General features: G+C 55.5%; 1 protein-coding gene across 2 annotated transcripts; it reads left to right on the forward strand.

The window, feature by feature from the left end:
- Positions 1 to 1,146: 1,146 nt before the first annotated feature.
- On the forward strand, positions 1,147 to 16,822 carry LSR (lipolysis stimulated lipoprotein receptor). 2 transcript variants are annotated; one of them, XM_069550463.1, is made up of 10 exons: positions 1,363 to 1,839; positions 3,041 to 3,385; positions 9,254 to 9,373; positions 11,407 to 11,463; positions 12,001 to 12,147; positions 15,089 to 15,250; positions 15,408 to 15,467; positions 15,565 to 15,696; positions 15,979 to 16,607; positions 16,693 to 16,822. In XM_069550463.1, the coding sequence occupies exons 1-10, from the start codon at positions 1,731 to 1,733 to the stop codon at positions 16,726 to 16,728; spliced, it is 1,797 nt and encodes a 598-aa protein (XP_069406564.1). In that variant the 5' UTR covers positions 1,363 to 1,730; the 3' UTR covers positions 16,729 to 16,822. The 2 variants fall into 2 exon arrangements, with proteins under 2 accessions (XP_069406565.1, XP_069406564.1); XM_069550464.1 differs by lacking the exon at positions 11,407 to 11,463 and having other exon boundaries at positions 1,147 to 1,839.
- Positions 16,823 to 17,042: the final 220 nt, after the last annotated feature.

Raw genomic sequence — 17,042 nt, forward strand, 5'->3', positions numbered from 1 at the left:
GTATGGCAACCCACTCCAGTATGCTTGCCTGGAGAATCCCATGGACAGAGGAACCTGGTGGGCTACGGTCCATAGGGTCACAAAGAGGACCGAAGCACCTTAACATGCACGCAGTGGTTATGAGTACACAACCATGTGAATGTAATTACTGCCACTGAATTGTATCCTTGCAAAGCAATAAAAGAACAGGCAAGAGGTGGGTGGACGGAGGCATGTGAGCCGGTTGAAATTTTATAGAAGTGGTTAGGGAAGGTGTCACCGCGAAAGTGACCTTTAAGTAAAGCCCTAAAGGATGTGAAGGATCAGGTGGATAACTGAGGGGAAGGTGTTCCCAAAATAGTGAAGGCAAGGAGCCTGAAGTGGGAGGGTGAGAGTCATTCCCGAACGCTGAGGTGTCCAGTTGAGTAAGCCACGGGGTGAGTGCAGAGGTTCAGAGAGGGATCAGGCCACACTATAAGTATCTTGACTTCTGCTGGGAAAGGGAGTCTTGGGAAAGTTTTGAGCAGAGGATCAACTTGGGTTTTAACAAGATCCGTCGAACAAAGCATCCCTGGGTACCTAACCTGCCTCCCGGGAATCTCTTCAGAAGCTCTTCGTTCCCCAGGATGCATTTCCCCTAGCCGCCATCAGGGGGCAACAGAGCCGCGTGAGCGCCTCGCGTTCCAGGAGCCTGGCCTCGGCCGCCCCGCCCTCGGTGCAGGTGGCCCAGTCTCTAGGAATCCTTAGGCGGAAACCCGTCCCTAGTCCCAAGCCTCCACTCGGCCCCTTTAAGAGCCATAGTTTCCGGAGGCCTGACCCGGGGCGATGGACGCCCGGAGGCCAAACCAAGAGTTAGGAATGGGGTGGGGGGGAGTATAGAGGCGGAGAAAACTTCCAAAGTAGAATTCCAACTTTTCCTGGGCTCGATTCCCCTCGGGCGTCCCCTAAAGGCGGCAGCTTCCTTTCCGAGAACTTGGCTCGGTTGTTCATATCATCTAAGTGGAAGGCGCGAGAGGGCTGCGGGCGCCTCCGTCCCCCGGGACGCGAGGACCCCCAGGGCTAGTGGCAAAGTCAAGCGCGGCAACTAACACGCCTCTTCCAGCCCAAAGCTCGCTCGGACTCGCCCCGCCCCGCAGTGTGTACCTAGGCGGGTCCATCGCCAGCCGAGGAGAGGGGTGTGGGAAGGGAGGGAACAGGTGCGCGGCGCGTCCCGCCTCTCTCAACAGGTGAATCAACGCAGTTGAGTCTCTGTTCCCGTGATTCACACTCTGCTCGGCGTGACCGAAGCAGGAGAGGGCCGGACCGCGATCCCTGGTCTTCAACCGCCCTCCCGGCGGGCTGGTCACTTGGTTCCAACCCTCTGGGCCGGAGCGCACCTGGGTCAGCCCACTTCCGGGGAGGGAGGTGGAGGAGCCCCTCCCCGCCGCCCACCCCCGATCCCTGCCCTCGGCTCTCACCCTGTGTACCTGGGCCGATCCATTCCCCGGAGCCACGGGGGGGTGGAGAGGCTCGCAGAGCCCCAGTGGGACAAGCAAGTTTCTCCCTGCAAGCTGGACGCGTGCTCTTCATCTACGATGTTCCCTCTAGTTAAAAATCCTAGATTAGGGTAGAGTGGGCTTGGAATAGAGACAAGGAGCGGAAGCGGGAAGGGGAGGAGCAGGCACCCCTCCCAGTCTTGGTGGGGGCCGCGCCCCCTACCCTCCCGGTACCTGGGAGGGGACGCGCGGGCGCGTCGCGCCCAGACGGCCGCGATGGCGCCTTTGGCCCGCCCGTTCTCCGGGGGACTGGAGTCCTGCCCGGGTACCCTGAGCTGGGGCGCGGTGGTCTTCGTGTGGCTTTTTCTGAGCACCTTGTGCACAGGTACGGAGCGCGGGGACCCTGGTGCTGCGGGACGCCGGGAGGGCACTATAGAGGGGCGATGCCTGGAGTTCCGCAGCGCCCGGGAGGCAGGAGAACTGGGGGAGGGGGAGCGCAGAGACTAAGACCTGATCCGCAAGGTCCCCGGAGATCCCTGTGCGCCGGGGGGAGAAGAACTCTCTGTCAGTGCCTGAGAGCGCTCCTCCGCCCTTGTTCAGAGATAACAGGAAGTGAAACTCCCGGGACTGCGAACCGGGGAGCCGCAGGGAGAATGGGACCCTTTGTGGGGTAGGGATGAAAGACCACCGGATCACTGAGAAAGGCGGGGATGAGGATTCGGTAGCGGGTCGAGATTTCTGAGTCTTGGGGTAACAGGGAGAAGGCACCCGAGGGCTGGATCGGACGATTCCTAGGGGGTGAGATCAAGAAGCAGCGCCCAGGCGTCGAGTGGGTGCGGTATTGAAAATTCCCCACCCCCTAACCCAGTCATGTCGTAAGAATATCTGAGTAAGAGTCCGGTGAAACGGCCTTATGAACTAACTTGGAAACCATCTTCTGCTGGATCTGATGTTTGTTTGGGCAGGGGGTTTCAGGGGGACTTTATCTTTCAGCAAGCAGTTTTGGCATATTCATTTGAGATGGCTTTGGGTAGAGCAGGGTGAAAGGCTGGTGGTGACATAACTTAGGGGTTTAGCTACTGTATGGGAAGCAATCCAAACAACTCCAGAATCCCCCGCCGGCCCCCCCTCCCTCTCCTCCCCCCCACCACCAATTCACAAAACCCGGAGGAACTTGCAACACTTGGTTGTTTTTGAAAGTGGGTCTCGAGCACTGTGGGCTTTTGGGGGCGCCATTTGGGCTTGTCTGTACAGGCCGCAGACCCTTTCCATGAGAGGGTGGCCAAGGGAAGAGGGGACTGAAAGCTGAGCTCTGCAGAGGCTGCGCTCTGGTTAGAGGAATGGACAGGATGTTCCAAGGAATCTGGCTGTGTGACCTTGCAGTGGCCACTTAAGCCCCCTGGGTCTCTTAAATGGGCATGATTATCAGAGCTGCCTTGAGGATTAAGGAGCAGTGCGTGCCAGGCACTCTCTAAAACCGTACACTTGTAAATGTCAGTGATGTGACAAGTGGGGTGGCTTCTTCCTGCTGAAGTGCTTCCTTGCGCTCACAGCAGTCCCTCTGCTGACTCTCTTCTTGTCCTCAGCCCCCACCAGCGCCGTCCAGGTGACCGTGTCAGACCCCTACCACGTGGTGATCCTATTCCAACCCGTGACCCTGCCCTGCACCTACCAGTTGACCGCGACCCCCACGCCACCCATCGTGATCTGGAAGTACAAGTCTTTCTGCCGGGACCGCATCGCTGATGCCTTCTCTCCTGCCAGTGTTGATAACCAGCTCAACGCCCAGCTGGCGGCTGGTAACCCAGGCTACAACCCCTACGTGGAGTGCCAGGACAGCGCACGCACCGTCAGGGTTGTGGCCACCAAGCAGGGCAATGCCGTGACCCTGGGAGACTACTATCAGGGCCGAAGGATCACCATCACAGGAAGTACGTGGGCAGGGGATTGGACAGGGTGGGCTTGAGTTTTGGTGTTGACTCCCTCTTAGAAGTTCATCAGCATAGATGCCTGAAAGCACTGGCCAAGGGATGGATCCTTTCTTCTACCCATCCATCCATCCCTTTATTTAACAGCAAAGATTTATCAAGCACCTAACGTATACCAGGCACCACTTGAGGCCCTGGAAATACAGCAGTAAACAAAATTATCAAATGCCTTCCCTCTTAGAGCTTGAATTCCGGTGAGACAGACAAATAAGGCAAACACAAGCCTGACAGGCTATGGTTCATGGTGTCACGAAAGAGTCAGACACGACTTAGCAACTAAACAACAATAATAAACACATACTTTCAAGTGCTTAAAGGTAAAGAAAAGTGGGTCATGGAGAGAGAGGCAGGGGTTCTGTAATAATACTTGTAATATCATCAACAATAAGTAAAATTTATGTAAGTAACAGGGGCTTGCCTGGTGGCTCAGTGGTAAAGAATCCCCTGCAATACAGGAGCTACAGCAGACATAGGTTCGATCCCTGGCTCGGGAAGATCCCCTGGAGGAGGGCATGGCAACGCATTCCAGTATTGCCTGGAGAATCCCATGGACAGAGTAGCCTGGTGGGCTACAGTCCATAGGTCACAAAGAGCAGGATGCAACTTAGCACACATGCACGCGTATAATTAATAACCTATAAAAGGCCTCCTGTGTGCCAGGCTCTAATCCAGGTTGATGTGAATTAGCTCATTTAGATGATAATAATGGAGTAAGTAGCTTCTGTGACACTCACTTTACAAAGACCCAGAGAGTTAAAGTGACTTGCACAGGGTCACAGAGCTAGTGGGATTATAAGTCAGCCCTTTGGGGCCTAGTCTCCAAGCTAGTAACCCCTCAGGTTCCTTACCCAGGAAGGTCAGCAAAGAACCCACCTGGAGGAGGTAATAGGAGTGAACCGAAGGAGTGAGGGATATTACTGGAGAAAGCCTATATCTTGCCAGGTGCTTTATGCCCATTTTACACTCAGGACAGCTGAGTCACAGAGAGATCAAATAGTTCATCCTGGTGCACACATAGTAAAGGTCTGGCACTGAGATTTGAACCTAGCCCTTGTCCTTCACTGTCATGCCACCTGCTCATAGGAGGTGCCTCTTGGGACCAGGTTAGGGGTGGGGAACTGATTCATTCATTGATCCATTCACTTGGCATTTATTGGGCATCATCTAAGCGCCAGAAGCTATGGTAGTTGCTGGGGCTAGAGAGGTGATCAGGACAGGTGATCCCTGCACTCAAGGAGGTGATACTTTCATGGGATGAAATAGGCAACAAGTAGCAAAAGAGTAAGAGGATTTCAGAGGGTGCCGCCGAGTGCTACAAAGAAACCCCACCTGGGTGATAGGTGATCATGATTCGAGACTGCTGTGAATATAATTTGAAGAGGAACTGGGACTGGGCCCTAAAGAATCCAGTGGGCAGAGAGGAGGGTGATGGGCAACAGCGGGCAAGGGATAAAGGATGAGTGTTTTAATCATGGGCATGGGGGCAGAGGAGGGAAGGGGGCATCCCTTTGCAGACCCCAGGAGACCAGGCCTCAGAGCACACCCCTTCCCTGTCTGTCTGGACCGTGGGCAGGGACCCAGCCTCTCAGTCTTGTTTCGGGGAGGGACTAGCTCTGCTGGCCCTGAATTTCCTTGGACAGCTGTTCCTGTGGATAAAAGACTTCCAGGGCGGGGGAGGGTGGTGGTGGTGGTTCAGCCTCTATAGGCCCCTACCCCATAATCCAGGCGCTTCTCCAGCCTGGATCAGGTATGACCGGCCAGCACTGTCAGGACAACTCCCGTACTGAGAGTGCCCTTGAAGGCTGCCTGGAATCGTGTCCCCTTTGCTGAGTCTGTCATTGGAGTGACCTTCGGGCTCCATCTGGGGCAGATTCTTCCTGCTCCAGAGGCCCACAGGCCCTGGGTTTTCAACCCTGGGCCCGGGTTTGATACAGGCCGTGATTTATAAACATCCATTGTGTGTATGTCCCTTCAGGAAGCCCAGTAGCCATGGGAGCTTCCTCCATTTCAGCTTTGAGGATGGAGAAAAGCAGAGTTGCCTTCACTGTTTCTAGGGTCACCAGCCACCCAGGTTTTAAAAGTGAAAGTCGTCCTGGGCAAGCCAGAGTGGTGTGCCTCAGCTTGGGTGGTTCCGCTTCCACTTCCGTTCTTCCCCGCTTTGGGTGATGGGGTGCCTGGATCGGGGCCGTTTCTACCTCTTCAGGCTGCTTGGGAACCACGTGCACCCCCACTTGGTGGCTCTGGACCTGGGAGCTTGTGGGACCTCTGAGATCATGAGGGCCGCCTCTGCTGTGTGCAAATGAGTCAGAGGCCCAGGGAGGTGGAGGGAAGCCCAGCTCCTGTGCCCAGCTGGAGACCTGGCATTTTCTCCCTATATCTAAAACAATTAGAGCAATGCCCAGCCCAGGTGATGTCAGGACCAGACCCAGACTGGGAACAGGGTGCGGCCGGGAGGAAGGAGGTGAACTCAGGCCTTAGAACGGATCAAAAGAAGCCGGAAAGCCATGTTTTTCGTGAGTTTTGAAAACATCATATAGGCCAAACAAAACGCATTGAGGCCTAGATCTGGCCCACAGGACCAGATTTCAGCTCCCAGCATAGGAGCTCTTGGAGGGGGCAGAGGCTGCCTTCAATCCCCACTCCAGCTTTGGGCAGGGCCCCGGTCTAGGGTTCTAGTTTTAGAGAGGTGCGTTCAGAGTCTGATTCAAAGATACAAGTGGAAAAAATGATAGGCCTAGAGGGTGTTATAGAGAATTCAGAAGATTTGGGAGAATGTAGGTTAGAGCTTTAGGATGATTCCATGAAAGAATATATACAAAGGTACCTGCTGCTAAGTCACTTCAGTCGTGTCCGACTCTGTGCGATCCCATAGACGGCAGCCCACCAGGCTCCCCTGTCCCTGGGATTCTCCAGGCAAGAACACTGGAGTGGGTTGCCATTTCTTTCTCCAATGCATGAAAGTAAAAAGTGAAAGTGAAGTCGCTCAGTCGTGTTCGACTCTTAGTGACCCCATGGACTACAGCCTATCAGGCTCTTCTCTCCATGGGATTTTCCAGGCAAGAGTACTAGAGTGGGGTGCCATTGCCTTCTCCGACAAAGGTACCTAACACAGTAAAAAATCAATAACTGGGGGCTGGATGCTTGACCATAAAGGAGAGTGTCAGTGCCCAAGGTCACCCTACCTTCCTGTCACTTTAAACTCAGTCACCACCTCCACGACAGAGGCACTTCCTGTCTGAGTTCTGTACTGCTCATCACCATCTGAAGCACAATATGTTTAGATGTTATTTGTCTCTCTTTCCAGTGAGGAGCTTGAGCCCTGTCTGGGTGGGGATTCCTAGCTGTCCTCTAGAGCAGTGGTTCTCAAACATGTGGGTCTTAGGGTCACTTTACACACTTACTGAGGTCCGCAAAGAACTTTGTTTTTACAGCTAGAAAATTGAGAAGTTGAAAAAAATTTCTTTAATGATGATAATAAAGTATGCGTGCTGTGCTAAGCCGCTTCACGTGCTATGCTAAGTGTTCGACTCTTTGCAACCCTATGGACTGTAGCCCTCGGGGCTCCTCTGTCTATGGGATTCTCCGGGCAATCCTGGAATGGGTTGCCATGCCCTCCTGCAGGGGATCTTCCTTACTCGGAGATGGAAACCATGTCTCATCTGTCTCCTGCATTGGCAGGTGGGTTCTTTACCACTCACGCCACCTGGGAAGCCCTAATAAACTATAGATTAGTCTAAATAACATACTTTTATGAAAAAATAACCATATTTCCCAAAACAAAAAAACCTTTAATGAAAATGTATGGTGTTGCTTTTATATTTTTGCACATCTCCTTACAGTCTGGCTGCATAGAAGCTGGATTCTCAAAGCAGCTTCTGCATTCAGAATATTGTGATAACACAAGCCAATAACCTGTGGAAAACTCCACACTACACTCATGAGATTAAGTGAAAAAGGCAAATATCTTACTATTATGGTGAAAATAACTTTGACCTCAGGGACCCCCTGTGAAAACGTCTGGGGGAGCCCCAGGCTCCACGGAGCACACTTTTGAGAACTGTTGCTCTCTAGCAACAGGTGCATGCAATGCCTCAAATACTGAATGACTGTATCATGCGCCTAGTTGAGGACAGCCACGCGTCTAGAACACTGAGCAAAGTCAGTGTGAGGAGGAAAGGGGTTCTTTTCCCGATACTGACCAGGGCCTGGGGACTCCAGGCTCTGCTCGCCTGGGGCCCACCTTCCCCTGGGGATGGGCTCACGGCCAATCAGCCCCTAAGCAGGCTGATAGAATTTAGCAGTAGGACAGGGGAGCTGTGTCAGGGGGGTGGAACCAGCCCTGTGAGGGTTTGAGGACACAGAGCCAAGCCAGAGGAACAGCCGGAGTGCACGCCAAAGCAGGGTGGGCCCAGCACATGGTGGGGGACAGTGAGCAGGCCGGTGTGTGTGGGGTCTGGCGAGTAGAGGAGAGCGGTATGGATGAGGCTGGTGTGATAACCAGGGGTCAGATGGCTCCAAAGGCCTTGTGGGCCAGGGTAAGGCGTGGGAATGGCATGCTGTCACTGTTCAGTTGCTAAGTTCTGTCCAACCCTTTTGCCACCCCATGGACTGTAACCCACCAGGCTCCTCTGTCCATGGGATGTCCCAGGCAAGAAATCTGGAGTGGGTTGCCATTTCCTTCACCAGGGGATCTACCTGATGCAGGGATCGAACCTACATCTCCTGCACTGGCAGGCGGATTCTTGATTGCTCAGCCACCTGGGAAGCCCTTGGGATGGTGTAGATAGGCACTGAAAGGAGGTCTTACTATGGATGTGAGGTCTTCTTTCCAAAGAAGGAAGAAGGCTCTGGTTCTCTCATTCTTTTGGCAACTGACTGATGCCCAGGTACTACAGAGTGAGGCACATACAGTGGCTGCCCTCTGAGCCATCCTGGGGAAGGGCTGGAGGTCCATGGGGCAGGTGGTGGGTAGGTCCCTGGGAGCCAGAGCAGCTGGGGAGAAAGGGTGTGAGGATGCTCTGTGAGGATGTCTCTGGCCAGTTCATAAGGTTCCTACCTCCTGTGCGCCACAGGCCCAAGGTGGAGTTGCCCAGAGGGCCCCACCCTGCAGAATGGCTGAGGGATTTAACTAATTAGGGCCTGAGGAGTAGAGAGGAAACCGGATGTTCGGAAAGACTTTCATTATCGCCGTAATTAACAGGCCCTTTGCCTGGGGCTGTGTCATGGGGAGCGTCCCCAGCCCTGGGCCTTGACCTGGAATGTGGGGACTGATAGCTGGACGGAGGAGGGAACTGGTCTGTCTCTCCCTCACACCCCCGCCTTCTGCTGGGTGCGGGAGTCTCCTGCTTCCTGGAATCTGGCCTGTTTATCTTTGCCTCCTTACCCAGGCCCCAGTCCCTGGGTCTGCCCTAGGCTCCACGGCAGGCAGGTCGTGTCAGGGGGTTGACTTTTGTTCTGAGAGGTGGGATGGGGAAGGGAGCAGCGGGCGGGGGGAGGGGGCTGGATGGGGGGGTGGGGTGGAGGCTGTAAGCTGAGTAGGATCAGACCATCCCGGCCCACCACCCCGTTTTCGCCACAGCTGTACAGTTCATCAGTAATTTCAGGAGACTGCTCTTTTCTCCGAGACAGGAAAGATAACAGTCCCACCTCACAACCTGCTTGAAGTTCCCCATGTGAAAGGTTTAGAACAGAGCCTGAGAGGTGTCAAGCCCTCAGGATGAGGGATTGAATCCCCCCGCCCCCACCCCCTTCCCCCCAGGCGCCCCTCCCCTGCATGGCCCTCACCTGTCTACCCACTGCCCACTGCCACAGATGCTGACCTGACCTTCGACCAGACAGCTTGGGGGGACAGCGGTGTGTACTACTGCTCCGTGGTCTCGGCCCAGGACCTCCAGGGGAACAACGAGGCCTACGCAGAGCTCATCGTCCTAGGTGAGTCTGGGCCCCGAGGGACAGGGTTGGGGATGGGCCTCTCCTGCTATGCTGTGTGTCCGCCCTCTGCCCTCCTGCTCTCTCTCTCGGCTCTGTCACCTCCTCCGCTCTCCCCTCACAGCACCACCAGTCACTTGGGCTTATCTGTACCCTGCACCCCAGACAGGGACCCCCTCCCCCACCCCACAACATTTCAAATAAGCCAGAGCCAAACCAGGAGTGGAAAGGAATGGGGCCTCTACCCCTTCCTGGCCTCAGTGTTTAAAAGCACAGAAATGGTCAGGGTGGATGGGCATTGAGCCAGGAGGGGTGATGGTGTGTGTAATCGAGAGGCCGCTTCACCCCCCGCCAACTCCCACCCCGCGCCCCCCACCTAAGGCCACATCTCACCCCAGAGTCCCTCTGCCCTGCTGGGATGGTGCTGTGTGGCTTGCATAGTTCGTGTTCCCCTCAAGCAAGCCCTCCCCCCCCACATGCCCAGGAGTGGGGTGGGATACCCGCCAGCAGCCCCCGCCCCGCTGTGAGGCCCCCCTGCCACACGTGGAAGGGATGCTGCTGTTAGCCAGATGCTGTGTTCTCAGTCGACACATATAGTCCCATGTGGCACGCGCTATATGTGACATGCTGTTGGGCCACACATTGCCATCATCATATGCATGATGCAAGGTGACACGTGTGAACAAGCACACATGATGGGGGACCACGCCCCAGGGTGCTCAGATCACGTGACAAGAGTTCACGTCTGGGTGACAGAACGCATGCATCCACAGCCCACAGAACTCGCGCGTGTTCTTCCAGAAAATGCACAGTCGACATCAGCAGGTCTCAAAATTTAGTCTCAGGAGCCAGTTACACTCAGGTTACTGAGGATTTCAAAGAAGGTTTGTTTAAGTTTTTGTGGGTTACATTTACAGTTGCTTAACATATTTGAAATTGAAACTGGCACACAAGCATTACCATCAGAGCAAATGACATCATCATGTGTGACGGAGCCTCAGGAAAGCTCCGCTGTATCTCTACTGAAGGAGAGTAGAAAGGGCAGTGGCTTAGTTATCCGGAACATGGCTTGGCCTCCAGGATGGGACCACACTTTGAGAACCACTGTTTTACCTGCTGGACCCCTCCTCCTGGGGGCAGGCAACATGGGGTGCTGATGTACAGCCAGGTGTGTGGACACCCCTGGAGATGCAGCACCGGTGCGGCACAGAGTGGTGGGTGGCACCTAAAGGAGGCCCCAGCTGGGCCAGGAAACCTGCACAGGGGACCTTGGTTGGCAGTGAACCTGGGCCATACTGTGACTTTTATGGGCTGTAAGGCACTTTTAAAAATATTTATTTGGCTGCGACGGGTCTTTCTTAGTTGCGAACTCTTAGTTGTAGCACGTGGGATCTAGTTCCCTGACCCAGGACAGAGCCCAGGGCCCCTGCACCGGGAGCAGGAGCTTGGAGTCTTAGCCACTGGACCACCAAAGGAGGCCCCCTGGACTGTAGGCACTGTCGCTTTCAAGGGTCTCTTCCTCCAGATTAAAACCAAAAATTCTCTTACAGTTAGATTGTTACAAAGACCATTCATTACTGTGTATTCAGTATTGTTACCTTTTCTTCTTCAGACTTTACAATACAGTTAAGACATTTTCCTGGGCCCTAGTGCACTGTCTTCCTGAGCCTCATGGGCTAGGACTATCTTTACCTGGGATGGTAGGACTGTGTGTGTGTGTGTGGAAGAGATGGAATCCCAAACTGAGATCCCACCTCCTGAGCCCACGGGATGTGTCCTGGCACCCTTCTGGGCAACAGACTCCTCTGTGGGGACAGTGAGTGAGTGAATCATGTGAGACAGCCTTCTGGAAGACGGCACCCACAGGGGACGGGGCTGTGGAGGGCAGGAACCGCATGCTAGGACCCTCCTAGCACCTACCCCATCTCTTCTGCAGAGCACGCCTCCACCCTAATGAGCCCGGAGCTGGGCTTCAGGGCAGGGATGGCCTGGGCTGGCCCTGGTCAGCATAATCTGTCTCTCTTTTGTCCCTCCAGGCAGGACCTCGGGGGTGGCCGAGCTCTTACCTGGTTTTCAGGCGGGGCCCATGGAAGGTACGGGGGTGGAGTCCCCCCACATACCACTTATTGCTTCTAAGTATCTTCCCCCTTTTCTAAACACAGTTTGCTCGGACCCCACTAATAACCCCGCCGATTCCGGGCGTCTAGCGGCCTGGCTCTGGGCTGTGGGCTGGGCTGGCTGGCAAGGGGCCAGGGGTGTAGACAGAGGGCTCCCGTGACTGGTGCCTGTGGTGCTCTTCTAGCGCTCGGGGTCTGGGCAGCTGGCTCTGTCCCCTCTCAAGGCTACAGCCCATCTTCTCTGGCTAGGTCTGCTCTCGTTTACTGCCTTGTCCAGATGAGCCCAGGGTGGGTTCCCTAACCTTGGGGCTGACCTGGGTTGTAGTGGAGCGGGCATCCCTCTGGGGCTGCACCCCAGCCCCTGGCATGGAGACTCCAACAAGGGCTGGGGCTGCAGCTTCCCCGATGGGCTTTACAGACAGGCGTCACCCTCCCCTCCCCCCGCCCCCAGTGCCCACATCCCTATTCCCTCCCAGGCCTCCTGGCTCAGGGCCAGCTCTCATGTCCCCGCAGACTGGCTGTTCGTGGTTGTCGTCTGCTTGGCGGCCTTCCTCATCGTCCTCCTGTTGGGCATCTGCTGGTGTCAGTGCTGCCCCCATACCTGCTGCTGCTACGTCAGGTGCCCCTGCTGCCCGGAAAAGTGCTGCTGCCCCGAGGCCCGTGAGTACCCCTCACCCGCCGCGCGTCTACTCCCACTCGGCGTCTGTCCTGGGTCCAAGGGCAGGAGGCGCCCATCTGCCTGCCTCCTGGGACAGTGTCACTCTGGAGGTCATGAGGGGAGTAGTTTGGGGCAAAGTGGGCCAAGGAGGACCTGCTACTTTACATGATCATTTACATACTTCAACTCGTCACTTATTTTAGTTTTGATTTATTTCAAGTCTTTCCTTTTGAAGGTATAATTTATGCACAAGGTAAAAAAAAAAAAAACAAATAGTACAAAACATTGTTCACCGGCAAGTAAAAGTCCTTTTAAAAACAAAATCTGAACTGAAAAAGGTCAGAAACCAAGCGAGGTTTACAGCCCCACCAAATTTAAGCCCTTTAACAACCCACATCCACATAAGGATGCTGGATTTTTTCACGGATGCCGTTTAAGGACCATCCAGCGCATCAGGTTGCGGGCAGGAGGAGAAGGGGATGACAGAGGATGAGATGGTTGGATGGCATCACTGACTCGATGGACTTGAGTTTGGGTGAACTCCAGGAGTTGGTGATGGACAGGGAGGCCTGGCGTGCCGCGGGTCATGGGGTCGCAAAGTGTCGGACACGACTCAGCAACTGAACTGAATTGAACTGAGCACATCAGAGAGGGTCTGGGATTAGACATGGGACCCGAGGTGGAGGGGGAAGAAGCAAACAGGAGGGACGGGAGAGGAAGAGAGCGCCACCTCCCTCCTGCTGCCCCATTTCCCCGCTTGTGGAGGTCAGTGCTGCCAGTTCCCTGGTTACCTTCCTGAGAGCACCTCTGTACTCAGTTATGGGGAAATTTCCATCAACTCTGACATGGAAGTTCTAGACCCAGACGTACCTGCTCTCTTGTTCCTTGTACTGAAAGTAGGCCGTGAAAACATACTTCTCTACTAGTTCTCACCTTTTCCTTCGTCATTGTCAGGTTCACCATATCTTTGGTTGACAGACAGATGACCCTGGCGGCTAGAAAGAAGTAACTTTCCGTGTTAGGAGCACCTAGACTAGGAGAGACCAGAAGAGGGACAGACCCGCCCCCTCTCATGGCACCTGCTCATTTCTAGGCCAAGAGTGAACACGTGGTAGAAAGAATTACCCAGGTGGCTCAGATGGATGTATGTGAGCATCCTGACATTTAAGGTTTCCACGTGATGTGACTCCAGTGTAACACAGTCCAGGTTAAAATCATAGGCAGTCATCACAAGCTTGGGCAGGTGGAGGTTTGAGGCCTGGTTGGACCCCTTTACCTGTTGGGAAGTCCACTGAAGGACTTCCCCTCTCAACCTCTGTTTCCTCCTCCGTAAAATGGGGCCACGGCAGAGCCCGCTGTACAGCATGAGTCAGGATCCGGTGAACTGATGTGTCCCGCATTTAGAGTGGGGCTTGGCCTACACAGAGCATTCCACGCCCACTAGCTGCCAGACATCGCTGCTGTCAGCATGGGTAATGACCGAGGGCCAGGATGCAAATTAGAGCCCCCACCACTCACACCATGTGACCTCAGGTGAGCAGCTGGTTTTCTTCTCTGCAGGGTCCTGCCATCACGGGGTGTCATGAGCATTAAGGGAAATGCTGTGTGTCAGGGCCCAGCACGGGGCCATGGCTCAGACCATGCTGGCTAATTTTCTGGTCACTGACTGAACTCAGCAGTAGGCAACCTGTTTCACCTCTGCCTGGAGAAATCAAATCCACTGCTCTCTGGAGGCCTGCGCTGGCCATCTCCTCCCTCTCAACATTTTTAGTTGTGGGTGTCTTGCTTATTACTTGGCGGGGTGGGTGTTAGTCCATTTCACAGGTGGGGTGGGATTCCCCCCAGGGCTGCAAACAAGTTTGCAGTTAACCCCGCTAATTAAGGCAGGGACCAGGACTGTGAATGCCAGTCCCAGGGCCCCATTTCCTCCATCCTGAGACCCTGCTCCCCGAAACTGAGATCCCATTAACTCCCTGCCAGAGGCCCTGTTATTTCTGCCACAGCCACAGCCCTCCTGAGCCGTCCTAGAGCAGCAACTCCCAGAGCTAATTATAAAGCAGCACATCCGACAACTGCTGAGGGGCTTCTTTGGTGTGGGGTGGGGGGGTAAGCACTGAGCCTTCTGCTGCCCAGCTGAATTGGGGTGAAGGGAGCTTTCCGAGCCTGACGCCCTACTCCACCTTCCCAGTGGGGCTTGGCCTACACAGAGCGTTCCATCATCTTCCCTAGGCCTGTGACTCTGCCTCAGAGCAGCCACCAGACCCCAGCCTCTTGCCCAGGGAGGAGGGTGCTGGGGAGGATGTGCCCTTGAGCTGTCAAGCCTAGAACCGGGCGAGGGCAGGATGGGTGCGGCCCCCAAGGTAGAAACACTGGAGGAGATGTTTTGCTGGTTGGCTGAGGAAGTGAATGCTGAGGCTCCCAAGACGGCTTCCCATCACCTCGGGGTCTGGAAGACCCTGCAGGGAGGACCCAGCAGGCATGAAAGGGGAGCAGGCATGGGATCCCCGCCCCCAGATGATCCATTTTTCTAGTGCAAGGGCTCAGATGTCAAAGGGAACACTTGTTTCTGGCTTGTGGGTCCAACACATGGGTGTTTATAAGACACCTCTGTCCCTGCTGCTCTGGAAGAACGCAGGTCCAGGGTGGCCATGTCCTATGATAAGCTGGCAGCAGAGTTTGACGTAAAACCTTGTCAGATGCTGGGAAACCATTGTACTGTTAAACAAACTGGCATTCCTGACTGGGGCCGCTGGCGTATACCCTCCCATCCTAAAACTCTTGTGAGGAATGGCACAGGAGGTGTGGACTCAACGCGGCTCATGTCCTCTGACCTCAGGGACTCTATAGCAACAACCAAGCACCCAGGAAAGCTCCTCAACAGGGGACTGGGGAGAAGGCATGTGGCCCCTGGGGCCCTTCTCATGCTGTGTGTGTTCTCCCCAGTATATGCTGCTGGCAAAGCTGCCACTTCGGGCGTCCCAAGCATTTACGCCCCCAGCACCTATGCCCACCTCTCCCCTGCCAAGACCCCGCCCCCGCCAGCCATGATCCCCATGGGCCCTCTCTACAACGGGTACTCTGGAGACTTCGACAGGAATAGCTCAGGTGAGGCCCTGGGGACAGCCAGGAGTAGGTGGTGGGAGGTGGAGGGGTGCAGGGAGGCTGGGCCTTTGGCCATTAAGGGGTCTGGAGTTGGAAGAGGGAATTGGGGGCAGGGGGCTGGGAATGCAGGGTTTTGCTCCTGACAGCCAATCTCCCCCAGTTGGTGGCCACAGCTCCCAGGTACCCCTGCTTCGTGACACAGACAGCAGCGTGACCTCTGGTGAGAACCAATCCTTACAAAGTTGGACATGCCTATGGGGCGGGTGGTGGTCAGCATCCAACCTCTGGAACTGATCACCTCCAACTCCTGTCCCTAGAGATCCGCAGTGGCTACAGGATTCAGGCCAACCAGCAGGACGACTCCATGCGGGTCCTATACTACATGGAGAAGGAGCTGGCCAACTTCGACCCTTCTCGACCCGGGCCCCCCAGTGGCCGTGTAGAACGAGGTAAGCCTCAGGATCTGAGGGATTCTTGGGGGGCCGGGGGAAGCAGGTCTCCCTGATAACTGCCCAGGGACGCTTGCTCCACGTCCTGAACACAATCCCTCGTTCCCTACCATGGCCACAGTGAAGGGTACAGAACCCTGCAGACCATCACTAAATAGGTGAGAAGCCTGGGGCTCCCTTGAGAGCGTATGAGCCAAGTGAGTGATGCTGCTGGGCCCCGGGGCCCCTGACATTAGGTCCTGACCGCCTCCCACCAGTAACAGACATCTTCCTTCCCTACAGCCATGAGTGAAGTCACCTCTCTCCACGAGGACGACTGGAGATCCCGGCCTTCACGGGGCCCTGCCCTCACCCCCATCAGGGATGAGGAATGGGGTCACCACTCCCCCCGGAGTTCCAGGCGGTGGGAGCAAGAGGGCCCCCTGGAGCGGCCAAGGAACAGCCGGGGTGCGGGGCGGCCCCGAGCCCGCTCTGTGGATGCTCTGGATGACTTTACACGGCCGGGTTCTGCTGAATCAGGGAGGACATCTCCCCCAAGCAGTGGGAGGAGAGGCCGGGGCTACGCACCTCCCCGAAGTCGCAGCCGCGATGATCTCTACGACCAAGACCAAGACGACTCCAGGCACTTTCCACACTCCCGGGATCCCCACTACGATGACTTCAGGCCTAGGGACCAACCTCATGTTGACCCTCGGGCCCGCTACCAGCGCTCCCGGGACCCTCGGGATGATGGCTCCAGATCCAGGGACCCCCCCTATGACGGGCGGCTACTAGAAGAGGCCTTGAGGAAAAAGGGGCCAGCGGAGAGGAGGCCTTACAGGGAGGAAGAAGAAGAGGCCTACTACCCTCCAGCGCCTCCCCCTTACTCTGAGACTGACTCTCAGACTTCCCGGGAGCGGAGGCTTAGGAAGGTGAGTGATAAGGCCCTGAAAGCCTTCCTGGACCCTCTTCTCCAGTCCTCCCTGGCTCATATCCATCTTTCTTTCTCCCTTGCAGAACTTGGCCCTGAGTCGGGAAAGTTTAGTCGTCTGATCTCAACATTTTGTATGTAGTTTTTGTACTTTTTTTTTTTAATTGGAGGAATTATTGATGATCTCGTAAAACTAATAAAACATCTGATCACAAATCTTGAGTCTGGAGGAAAGCATTTGTTTTGCCGCGCGAGGTGGGGAGCCCAGACAGCTGCTGTGGGTGTCTGCAAAAGGCCGCACGTCCACTTCTCTCACGGGACCCGTGTCCGAAGCCAGGAGGAAAGGACCGGCTCGGCCGACTCTCCACCGCCGGGAGTACGTGCCCCACGCTAGCTCCGCCCCGCCCCGCCCCGCGTGCGCGCTCCGGCCCCGCCC

The sequence above is a fragment of the Ovis canadensis genome, chromosome 14 (genome assembly GCF_042477335.2).
Source record: "Ovis canadensis isolate MfBH-ARS-UI-01 breed Bighorn chromosome 14, ARS-UI_OviCan_v2, whole genome shotgun sequence".
Classification (NCBI taxonomy): Eukaryota; Metazoa; Chordata; class Mammalia; order Artiodactyla; family Bovidae; genus Ovis; species Ovis canadensis.

What these genes read in the sequence shown, in the direction of transcription:
- LSR (XM_069550463.1), top strand. Translation starts at nt 1,731, where the DNA reads ATGGCGCCTTTGGCCCGCCCGTTCTCCGGGGGACTGGAGTCCTGCCCG. An exon ending in TCTGAGCACCTTGTGCACAG is followed by an intron (nt 1,840 to 3,040) that starts GTACGGAGCGCG and finishes TCTTGTCCTCAG; the next exon opens with CCCCCACCAGCGCCGTCCAG. An exon ending in AGACAGCAGCGTGACCTCTG is followed by an intron (nt 15,468 to 15,564) that starts GTGAGAACCAAT and finishes TCCTGTCCCTAG; the next exon opens with AGATCCGCAGTGGCTACAGG.